This window comes from Mustela erminea, chromosome 10, assembly GCF_009829155.1.
Source record: "Mustela erminea isolate mMusErm1 chromosome 10, mMusErm1.Pri, whole genome shotgun sequence".
Classification (NCBI taxonomy): domain Eukaryota; kingdom Metazoa; phylum Chordata; class Mammalia; order Carnivora; family Mustelidae; genus Mustela; species Mustela erminea.
In genome coordinates this window covers 89969592-89979940 of record NC_045623.1, presented here as the reverse complement: position 1 = coordinate 89979940, position 10349 = coordinate 89969592, and the positions used below count along the sequence as shown (strand labels likewise).

Below are 10349 nucleotides of genomic sequence, written 5' to 3'. Positions count from 1 at the left end.
GCCCATCGCACCTGGGAATAATAGAGGATGGATGGAACCTTCCTCCTAGGTAGGGAGGCCAAACCTGGGCTCTCGCTCTGGAGGACGCTAGGAGTCCCCGAGTCTCGGCACCCACCACTGAAGGGCTCTCCAATCCATATTCACTCAGCTTGTCCTCCACCGGCTTCCTGAGAAGGACTGGGGTTGGGTGGGCCAAGGGTCAAGAAGCCCTGAGCACTGGAGTGTGAGGCCAAGCCCAGGGTCATCAGGACTCCAGGTGGGAAAATGCTGAAATATTTACTCTTTAACAAGAGACTTGCCGAGGCAATTTGCAGGTACAAGTCACATGTGTAGACATGAGCTCCTAGCACAGTTCTCCAGCTGGGGCTGGTGTTGAGGGAAGGAGGAGAAACTCCCCAGCTACAGCCCAGGACTCAGACTCCAAGCCACCCCAATGTCCCTAACCCCCAAATACAAGCCAGAGGAGGGGTGGGAGAGGCAGCCAGAGCCCCCACAGCCATGGAAGTTCCTTCTCCCAGGAGAAATCATGGTGCTAGGTTTAGTGTAGACGATCTTTATTGGCAGGTGTTAAGAGTGCAAAATGGTGACAAATCCAGAGGGATGGGAAAGGAGGTGGGGGCATGGTTCCCTTCCTCCGAGTGAAGTAACCAGCCACTGGGGTGGGAGCACTTGACTGGTCACTTTGGGCCCAGCACCCTTCAAAGAATGAACTCCTAGGCAGAGGGATCCCCACACCATAGGGGAAGGGAGCAATACTCTAGAAGGGGCATGGGCCGTGTCGTACGCTGGCAGCTCAGCTCCTGCTCGCCCATGCACCTGGACAGCTTGGAGTAAGGGTGGGCTAACCCTATCCCTCTGCAAACCCAGGTAGCTGTGTCCTGCCTCAGCTTCCCTCTTCCCAGTGCCTAGTCCGGCTGGATTGTCCCGGCAGGGGTTTAGCCCAACCCAGAGTACCCAGAGTGAGTAGTTCCTATAACATACCATATTTTAGCCATTGTGTGGGCTGCAGGCCTTCTGAGGCTGCTGGGATCACTGTGGGCTGGCTTGCCCCAAAAAGACCCTTTCTGGGCCACAGAAATCAACCTGAGACCTTCTAGGCCACAGAAATCAACCTAAGGTGATGAGCATTGAGGCTGCCAGCCCAAACATGCTTTGTCTCCTGAAGGCAATGGACCCCCAAGACAAACAGCCCCTGCACCCCACCATCATGCTGGTCCAAAAGTGGGGTACCATAACCCACAGGTCTATCAAGAATCCCGGCCTGGCCTGAACCCCCACAGGGGCCTCATTCGGGGATGAGCCGTGTCTGGTCTGTTCAGTCAAAGGCCCAACCCTACAGCAGTGCTGGGCCACTTGGCACAGGCTGCTGGTCTCTGGTCACATCTCCTACACACTCCTGGAGGCCCCACATCCTGAGGAAAGGCCAAGCACCTTCTGGCCAGGGTCTGAGTCAGTTACAAGGCAGCCAGGTGGGATACGAGTGGGCCCGAGCCAGCAGAGGCTGCACAGGAGTCACGTAGTAACTGACGGTGGCAGGCATGACCCCGTCGGGGCCCAGGGGGCGCCAGGCCAGGGCAGCAGCTGCAGCCGGGCCCTGCTCGGCCAGCGCCTGGAGCGCCAGCATGGCAATGAGGTCCAGTGTCTGGCGACGCTCGTGGCTCATGAGGCACACAGTGCTCTCATTGACCACCCGGTGCAGTGTCACCAGGCAGGCGTAGCGGCGGGCCGAGTCGGCTCCGCTGAAATGAGCCTCCAGGTAGCGCTCCAGTGTGCGCTGCTGCTCCACCAGGTCTGGGAAATCGATGAAAAAGCGGGAGCACATGTACCGTTGCAGGGCGCGCGCATCAGTGCCCGGCTGAGGCCGGAAGCCCCGCACCAGCAGGTGGCAGTACTTGAGGAGGCCACCGCCACGGATCTCTTCCGGGCTGCGTGTGGCAATGATGCGGCGCCGCAGGTGGTCCAGGGCCTCGGCAAAGTCCCCGTACAGGCTCTCACCAGTCACGGTCGGGTGGAAGGCCTCAGACATGGGCGTGGATGAGCACTGGCCAAAGAGCAGCAGGGAGTCCAGGATGATCTGGAAGGAGTCCACGCTGAATTCAAACTGGCGCCGGACCGAGTCCACAAACTTGAGCTCCATGTTCTTGCCGCTCTTGTTGGACAACGAGATGAGGCTCCAGCGGTCCGTGTCTGTGCACACCTTCACCAGCTTCTGCACGTATGCCTCCTTGAGCGTCAGCGGGGTGATCTTGGCCCGGTTCACACCGGCCGGCAGGAAGTCCAGCAGGCAGGCCAGCACCACCTCCTTGGTCAGCTGGAAGGATGCCTCGCTGCGCAGGTCCACGCGGAACACCAGGTCCAGGTCCTTGTAGCCCAGGCCACTCTCAGGGTGCAGCACGTGGCTGGCGGCCGAGCCGTGTAACCGCACCCCGTGCACGTGTAGTCCCCGCTCCTCCAGGCGGCTGCGGACCACCTGCAGAAGAGACGGCAGGGCGGAGAGGGGTCAGGAGCCTGGGCCCCTGGGTTCCCCTCCATGCGTCCATGTAATAATCACGCCAGCTACCATGCCTTTGGAAAGTCTTTTAATTTTTTTTAACCCTCTAAAGCTTTGATTTCCTAATCTGGAGAATGGCTCCTGGGAGCAAAGACTCCAGAAGAACAGCGCTAATGACAGCAAACACATACACAGAATTTACTAAATGCCAGGTCCTGATCCAAGCACTTTATACATTCGGATATAAACTCGTATAATTCTCACAGTTACCTATGCTATAAGGTAGGTACTATTATTCCCATTTTACAGAGGGGAAAACAGAAGCACAGAGGAGGAAAGTAACTCATCCAAGGTCATACAGCCAGGGAATTAAACTTGGGGAGTTCAGGTCTTACTCACTGCGGTATTCTACCTCTCTAAAACTTCAAGTAAAACACTTCGCTTTGCGTCAGCCATGATACTAACTGCTCAGATGTGTTAGGCATGTAATTGCAATTCATGTGCATTACTACATTAACCCTCACAATAATCCTGCATTTAGGCATTATTGTCCCAGTTTATAGATGGGGGACCACAGGCACAGAGAGGTTAAGTAACATGTCCAAGGTCAGAGAGTAGCCAGGCGGAGACTGGAACCCAGGCCAACTGGATTCTCCAGTCCATTTAAGTTCTTTTGACTAGCACATATTCACCTTAATGCATCTTAATGCACAAGGACCCTGTGAGACAAATGTTGCCCTTGTTTTAGAGCGGAGGAAACTGTGGTTTGCAGTGGTGCAACCCCTGAGATTCGAGGTGGGGAGGCATTAAGAAGTGGCAGGGCTGGCACTGAAAACCCAGACCCTTTCTGCTCTTGGGACAGGAGAGGGTGATCATCTCAGAAAGCGCTCAGCGCCCAGCCCAAGTGGGAAGAGATGCCGCAGACCCCAGCAAACCAATCATCTTCAATCTTGAATCTGTTCCTTTGGCCAGAGGCATCTTTCTGGGGCTAGGACCATGTTGGGGAGAAGAACCGAGCTGGGCCCAGACGTTCAGTTTTCTCAGCAACCCAGTGTACTCCAGGCACCGTCCTGAAAGTGACCAGGCAGCATTCCTGCCTTGAGTGATTCTGCAACCCCGCCTTGCTGCCAAGTCAGCGCCCAGCACTGGGCTGGGCTGCCCTCCTCTCTTCTCAGGGAATTACTGCAAAGAATGCACTTAAGTGCTGAGGAGGCAAGCCGCAGTGGGGCAATCTGAGGCGGGCGGCTCCCTCCAGGAAGGCTTCCGGGAGGAGGACCCAGACTAGGGGAAGGTATTGTAATGGCTACAAGGGTAAGCAACTGGCCATCAGGAACATGCTGTGGGAGGAGCTGGGGGCAGGGAGGGCAGGGAGGAACACCCATTAGGCACCTATTGAATACCTGGACCTTCTCACCAGAATCTATGGAGGAATCGATGCTCTCTCTCTTTTTTTTTCTTTTTAAAGATTTTATTTTTAAGTAATCTCTATACCCCACATGGGGCTCCAACTCACAACCCGGGATCAAGAGCTACATGCTTCATTGACTGAACCAGCCAGATCCCCAGATGGGTGATGGTTCTCTATGATCTCCAAGTTATAGCTGGGGAAAACAAGGCTCACAGAAGTGTCATCATCTGCCCGAGATCACGTACAGGCGCCTTCAAATCCAGGTGTGGCTGACTCTCCTCCCCTCATATTGCCCCCAGGGTTTGGAAGGAGCAGAGACTAGACCCTAGGGTTCTAACACTCCCTCTCTTTCAAAACTTCAAAGTGAGGGCGACCCTCCAGTCACTAAAGCTGAGTCAAGGTAGTTAGGAATGGGAGGGTGGGGTTGGGAGATGCCTTGGCCAGATAAACTGGGAAGGCTGGAGGTAAGGGGCCAGTTGCTACAGCCCGGCCTGTGGGACTTCTCACCCACACCCTGGAAGCTGGCAGCTATGCCCATGTAGGCCAAGGAGAGAAACAGACAAGACCTTGTCCCCAGGACCCTGCCAGACTTACAAAGTGGACCAGCCCCCTCCCCAGATCCCAGTAGAGCTGACGGAGCCTTACTCAGTGCCAGCACCAGCTCCCAGGCTGCTGCTCACCCCAGGGCATGGCATCTGGCCTGGTGAGTAGGTAGCAGTACCCTTGTTAAACCGCCTGCGTCAGGCCGTGGGGCTGGCTGTGTCAGCCAGCCGGCAGCTGTTGTCCCTCTCCCAGGTGTGACTACAGCCCGCCTGGCAGGCGGACCCCAGATACCGCCACACCCAAAGACTGCAGGGCAGCTTAGAGTCTCCTGAATCAGACTTTCCAGCCATGAAGGGGGCAGTGGCTGCACCCTCCTTTCTCCTGTGCCAAGGGCCTCCCCAGAATCGCTCTGTTCCTGGGCCACTGCCAAGACCTACAGCGGGTGGCGGGGGTGGGGGGGGACTATGGGTGCTGTCAGCGAGCAGGCTCACAAAACTCCAATCTGGAGCTGACTAATGCAGGCCCTCTTGATGCAACTAGAGAGATCAGATTGTCTCATTCAGTTCCCTGGGCCCAGAGAGAGCGAAGGACTTATCCAAGGTCACACAGCTAGTTAAGTGGCTAAGTTTAATTAGAACAGGGCCTCCCAGAGCTATGGGCAGGGGAGACTCCTACAGGGGAATGGGTCCCTCTAGCTCAGGTCCAAGCAAGATGAGCATCTCTAGCTGCTCAGATTGCTGCTGTAGGCAAAGTCTTATGGGAAAACAGAGGGAGAAAGGTTCTAATTCTTAAATCATGGACAACCAGCATCCCGCATGACACACACCTAGCATCCTTCCCTCCACCCCACCCCAGCAACCCCCCACCTCCTCATATAGGCAGCCCGGATGGCCCTCATCCCCATGCACACCAAGCACCTCTCTCCATGCCCCATATACACACAGCACCCCCACCAGTTTGTGAAACTACGAGCTGCAGATTCCTGCCAGGAGATGGACCTTCTTCCCTGGGGATGCACTGTACAGGCCAGGGGAAGGCACTGTTCCCTTTGGATTCTGGAACCTGAAAGGGTGTGGTAGAGTAGTCCAACTCCTCAGCATTGAACAGATAGGGACACTGGGCCCAGCAAAGGGAACGGACAGTACTCTAGGTCCTGAAGCCAGATGTCCAGCCTCCCAGGCCAGCTCTGAAATATCGGCTGCCTCTCTCCACCACAGCCAGCAGCTCCCTGCTCTGTGATATCTTTGCCCTTAGTCTAGAACACTCTCCTATTAGGGGCTCAGGAAGTCAGTTCCTATTGGCCTGCAGTCCTCACCACCTGGCAGGGAGCACCTGAAGGGCAGAGAGGCTGGGTCCCAGGCATATCTAGAGCCCTGGTGTCCCGACTAGGGATTGGCACAGAGCAGACACTAGTAAAGGCACTGGGCAGGGACTTCCCCTCCAGGGCACACTTCGTCCCCGCAGAGGGGAGTTTCCACACGGGGCTCCTCCTTCCCTCATGTCAGAAACAGTCCTGGAGAGACAGTAGTTGGAGCCCCAAGGTTGACCTGAGTGTCCTGGGAAGAAAAGCCTCAACTGGTTTCCTAATTACCCCATGACAGCGGGCAGCAGAGGAATGCCTCAGTGAGCACCACTGGGGCTGTGGGTGAGTCAGTTCTGGGGAATCTGCCCCCACCCCCTCCCATTCCCTGGGAGGGAGGGCGAGGTAATCCCTTAGCAGACACCCCTCCTCCTCAGTGGAGGCCGAGACCATAGGAGACAGGGGAGTGGCTGGCTTCACTAGCTTCTGTGGATAGCTCCCCAGAAAGAAAGTCCATCTACTGGCAGAAATATACAAGAATTGTGGCTGGATTTTCTGGTTTCTATAAGAAGACTTCCCTAATACTTAGAAGTTGAGTCTTGGGAGGTGGGGAAGAGGTAGGAAGACTTGAACCTGAGCAGGTATCTCCCAGGAAGACCCATGATCCTCCAGGTTTGCTTTTTACCTCTTTAGGTACTCTTAGACAGCCCCCCCTTGGAGCCTCAGCTTCCCCAGCCACAAAATGGGTATAGTGATTGCCATTCTGGCATTTCAGAGTATACCAGCACCTAGGTTATACAGATAAAAGAGCAATTTGAAGGGCACCAGGATGGCTCAGTGGGTTAGGTCTCTGCCTTTGGCGCAGGTCCTGATCTCAAGGTCCTGGGATCAAGCCCCGCATCGGGCTCTCTGCTTGCCAGGAAGCCTACTTCCCCCTCTCTCTCTGCCTGCCTCTCTGCCTGTGATCTCTCTCTCTCTCTCTCTCTGTGTGTGTGTCAAATAAATAGAAAAAAGAAAAAAGAAAGAGCAATTTGAGGGGTGTCAAAAGTTAGGTAAAAGGAAGAGGGAATCTAAGGAAGGAGAGAAGGCTACCAGAATTCTCTTTTTCTGCTCCTCAGGAGACACCACGGCCAACCTTCACTTCCAGTTCTGGGGAAGGACACTGGACACCCGATGTCGCCTCCACCACGCAGGCATCAGGTCTGGTTTGGTGCTTAGTTAATCTCCTGCCACAACCCCAGCTGAGAGGGACGGAGTCCTTTTTGAGATTTCTGGGATTTTCCACTTAGCCACAAAGTTCTTGAGCCAGGGCTGAGGAAGCACAGGACAAAGTCTGCCCCAAGAACCTCCAGAGAGGGAAGGAGTGTGTGTGTGTGTGTCTTGGGGGGTGGTGAAGCCCAACGATGAAGATTTGGGGATTAAAAAAACCTATTTTGAACCCAAGCACGCACACCTACCCATCCAGGGCTTCCTGGTATCCTTAGTCTCAGCAGACAGGGCCGCTCTCCTGCTGCCCCCCCCCCCCCCACCCCAAGCACCACCGCAGCCAAGTCCCGCCCCATTCTCCTCCCATTACCTCACCAGGGCCAGGGTGAATGGTGCGGGAGGAATCGAGGCTCTCCTGAGGCAGAGGAAGGGAAAGCCAAATCGAGGGAGCATGGTCTACTACTACTCATGCTCTGTGTTGGATTTTGTTACAGTCCCTGTCCATCTCTAAGTCTCATTTTCCCTAGCAGTGCAGAGAATCGAACAGACTCTGGGTGCCTCCTAGCTCAAGAATCTGTCAGGCTGGAGACCCCATAACTCCCCACCCCCTTCCCAGGGCCCACTCACCTGCACAATCTGCCGGGGCTGCACGCTCAGAGTGGGGAAGTTGCCGCGCCCGTGAATGGGAATCGGTTCTTTCAGGAGCGCGTCCAGTCGCTTCACCTGTGGCCAGCCTAGCCCACTCAGGTGCCGTCCGAGGGAGGCCGATGAGGCCTCCGGGTCGGGGCCGCCGCCTGCCGGGGCGGCCGTGGCCACCGCCGAGGCCGCAGCCGTCCCCACCTGCGCAGCTGCCTGGTCCAGACTCTCAGCTCCACTCTCCGACGGCATCATTAGCCCGGCCCCGGGGCCCCGACGGCAGAAACCGGGGGGGTGACTAAGGGGAGAAGGGCAGGGAGAGCAGCTGGGCTGGGGCCAAGGCGAGGGGCGCGGCTGCAGGGACTGGATGGCAGCGACGGCGAGGCAAACTCAGGGCACACCTCCGACGGCGACGACCAACCGACCCTAGAGCCTGTAACCCAGGGCCCAGCTGACTCTTATAGGCCGCGGGCGACATGCCCATTGGTCTAGACAGCTGTCACACAGTGGGTGCGCCTTGCCTCTTTACTCCCCTGCCATTGGTCAGCAGAATTTGGCACGTGAGTCACTAGTAGCCAGAGAGATTCCGATTGGCTGGCTGGCATGCCCCTGCCCCGCCCTCCGGCCCAGGCAGAATTCCCTCCTTTGGGCCTTAAAGAACTTCTGTTCGCAGTGATTGGCCCGCGAGGAAGCAGGCCGAGACTTAAAGGGACTGCGCCCTCCAGCGGCAGACGGGAGGGAAGTGACCCGTGGAGTCTGTAACAGAGTTGGACCACTAAGAAGCTCCAGGATTCCTTTTGACGCTGGAAGGGATTTAGAGTTCGTCTGGCCCTGGTCATCCGCTATTTTCAGAAGCCCAGAGACCCTGCGCCGCCTGTTCAACTCCACACACCGCTCCTCCTGTTCTTCCAGAATCGAGGAAAGGTAACAAACTCTGTGTATACCGAGGTAGATGCTATTTAACGCACTCCTGATTGGCCCTTGTCAACCACAGACTCGCCAGCGTTAATGTTCCTATTGAGGGGAGGGGACACCTGTTCAGAGAGGGAGCGTGACTCCTTCAAGGTTACACAGCAAATGAGTTGGGGCCCCGGTGTGAACATAGAATCTATAGCACATGCTCTTTCTGTTACGTTTGTGCAGACCCAGGGCCTTTAGGGGCTGGAGGATGGAGGGCAGCTGGAAATGGGAAGTTGGTTTTCTTGACCCTGCGTCTTGGGCTCCTCTGTAGCCGGTTCTGGTAGGGGCTTCCTGAGCAGCTGGTGGAAGTCTTTTCTTCCAGCTTCTCAGCCTCATCAGGTCCTGTGTGCCCTCAGGCAAGTCAGTAACCCCTCCTAAGCCAGTTTCCTTTTCTGTCCCAGAGAAGATGTTCAATAAACATTTTTTTAAAATTTTGATTTGATTACTTATAGTTGGCAAAAACGTTTTCTTTTTTTTTTTTTTGCGAAAACATTTTCAGGGGTGCCTGGGTGGCTCGGTGGGTTGAAGCTTCTGCCTTCGGCTCAGGTCATGATCCCGGGGTCCTGGAATCGAGCCCCGCATGGGGCTCTCTGCTTAGCGGGGAGCCTGCTTCCCCCTCTCGCTTTCCTCTCTGCCTACTTGTGATCTCTCTCTCTGTCAAATAGGTAAATAAAATCTTTAAAAAAAAAACCCACATGGCACCTGGGTGGCTCAGTGGGTTAAAGCCTCTGCCTTCTGCTCAGGTCATGATCCCAGTGTCCTGGGATGGAGCCCCACATCTGGCTCTCTGCTCCGCAGGGAGCCTGCTTCCTCCTCTCTCTGCCTGCCTCTCTGCTTACTTGTGATTTCTCTCTGTCAAATAAATAAATAAAATCTTAAAAAAAAATTTTTTAAAAACCCCACATTTTCATATATTATTTTCCCCCCTAAATATTTTATTTATTCATTTGACAGAGAGAGTAACAGCGAGAGAGAGAACGCAAGCAGGGGGCATGGGAGAGGGAGAAGCAAGCTCCCCGCTGAGCAGGGAGCCAATGCGGGGCTCCGTTCCAGGACCCTGGAATCATGACCTGAGCCGGAGGCAGACACTCAACGACTGAGCCACCCAGGCGCCCCCATTTTCATATGTTCTCTTGAAATAATATTTTTACATGTTTTCCTTTCCCACTTTACAGAGCCTAGAGGGATGAGGTTTATTGTTACTTTTGAATTCACTTTTTCTTCTGATTTTAAATCTACGTACCTGAGGTGGGATTTCGGAAATTGAATCTGCTTGATTTAACACTAAAATATTTTTTCTTTTTTTTTTTAATATTTTATTTATTTATTTAACAGACAGAGATCACAAGTAGGCAGAAAGGCAGGCAGAGAGAGGGGGGAAGCAGGCTCCCTGCCGAGCAGAGAGCCCGATGCGGGGCTTGATCCCAGGACCCTGGGACCATGACCTGAGCCGAAGGCAGAGGCTTAACCCACTGAGCCACCCAGGTGCCCCTAAAATATTTTTTCTTAGATTAAATGTCATTCTTCTAATACTGCCCGGTCCTACAAGGCAGGCTCAGCAGGGAGTAATATTCCCAATGTTACAGAAGAGGAAATCAAGACCTATGGATGATAAACTACATTCCAGGGTCACCAGTTTGTCTCCGACAGACCTGGACCTAGAACTCAAGCCTGACTCTCAGACTAGAGCAATCACTTCCTCTTTCTGAAGGCCAGCACAAGCAAGATCCTGCCTTTGTCCCCTCCCTCCCTTTTGTCTGGGATCAGGGGCTTCCTCCAGCCCCCTGGTAGGGGACCTGTTGCTT

General features: G+C 54.8%; 1 protein-coding gene across 1 annotated transcript; it reads right to left on the bottom strand.

Moving 5' to 3' along the window:
• Positions 1-537: 537 nt before the first annotated feature.
• On the bottom strand, positions 538-8072 carry TENT5B (terminal nucleotidyltransferase 5B). Its single transcript, XM_032301877.1, has 2 exons — positions 7576-8072; positions 538-2470 (listed from the first exon to the last, which is right to left on the bottom strand). The coding sequence occupies exons 1-2, from the start codon at positions 7837-7839 to the stop codon at positions 1451-1453; spliced, it is 1284 nt and encodes a 427-aa protein (XP_032157768.1). The 5' UTR covers positions 7840-8072; the 3' UTR covers positions 538-1450.
• Positions 8073-10349: the final 2277 nt, after the last annotated feature.

Bases quoted from the DNA above. Each gene is read 5' to 3' on its own strand.
- TENT5B (XM_032301877.1), bottom strand. From the start codon at position 7,839: ATGATGCCGTCGGAGAGTGGAGCTGAGAGTCTGGACCAGGCAGCTGCG. The intron at 2,471-7,575 runs GTGAGTGGGCCC...TCTCTTCTGCAG, and splicing joins AGCCCCGGCAGATTGTGCAG to GTGGTCCGCAGCCGCCTGGA.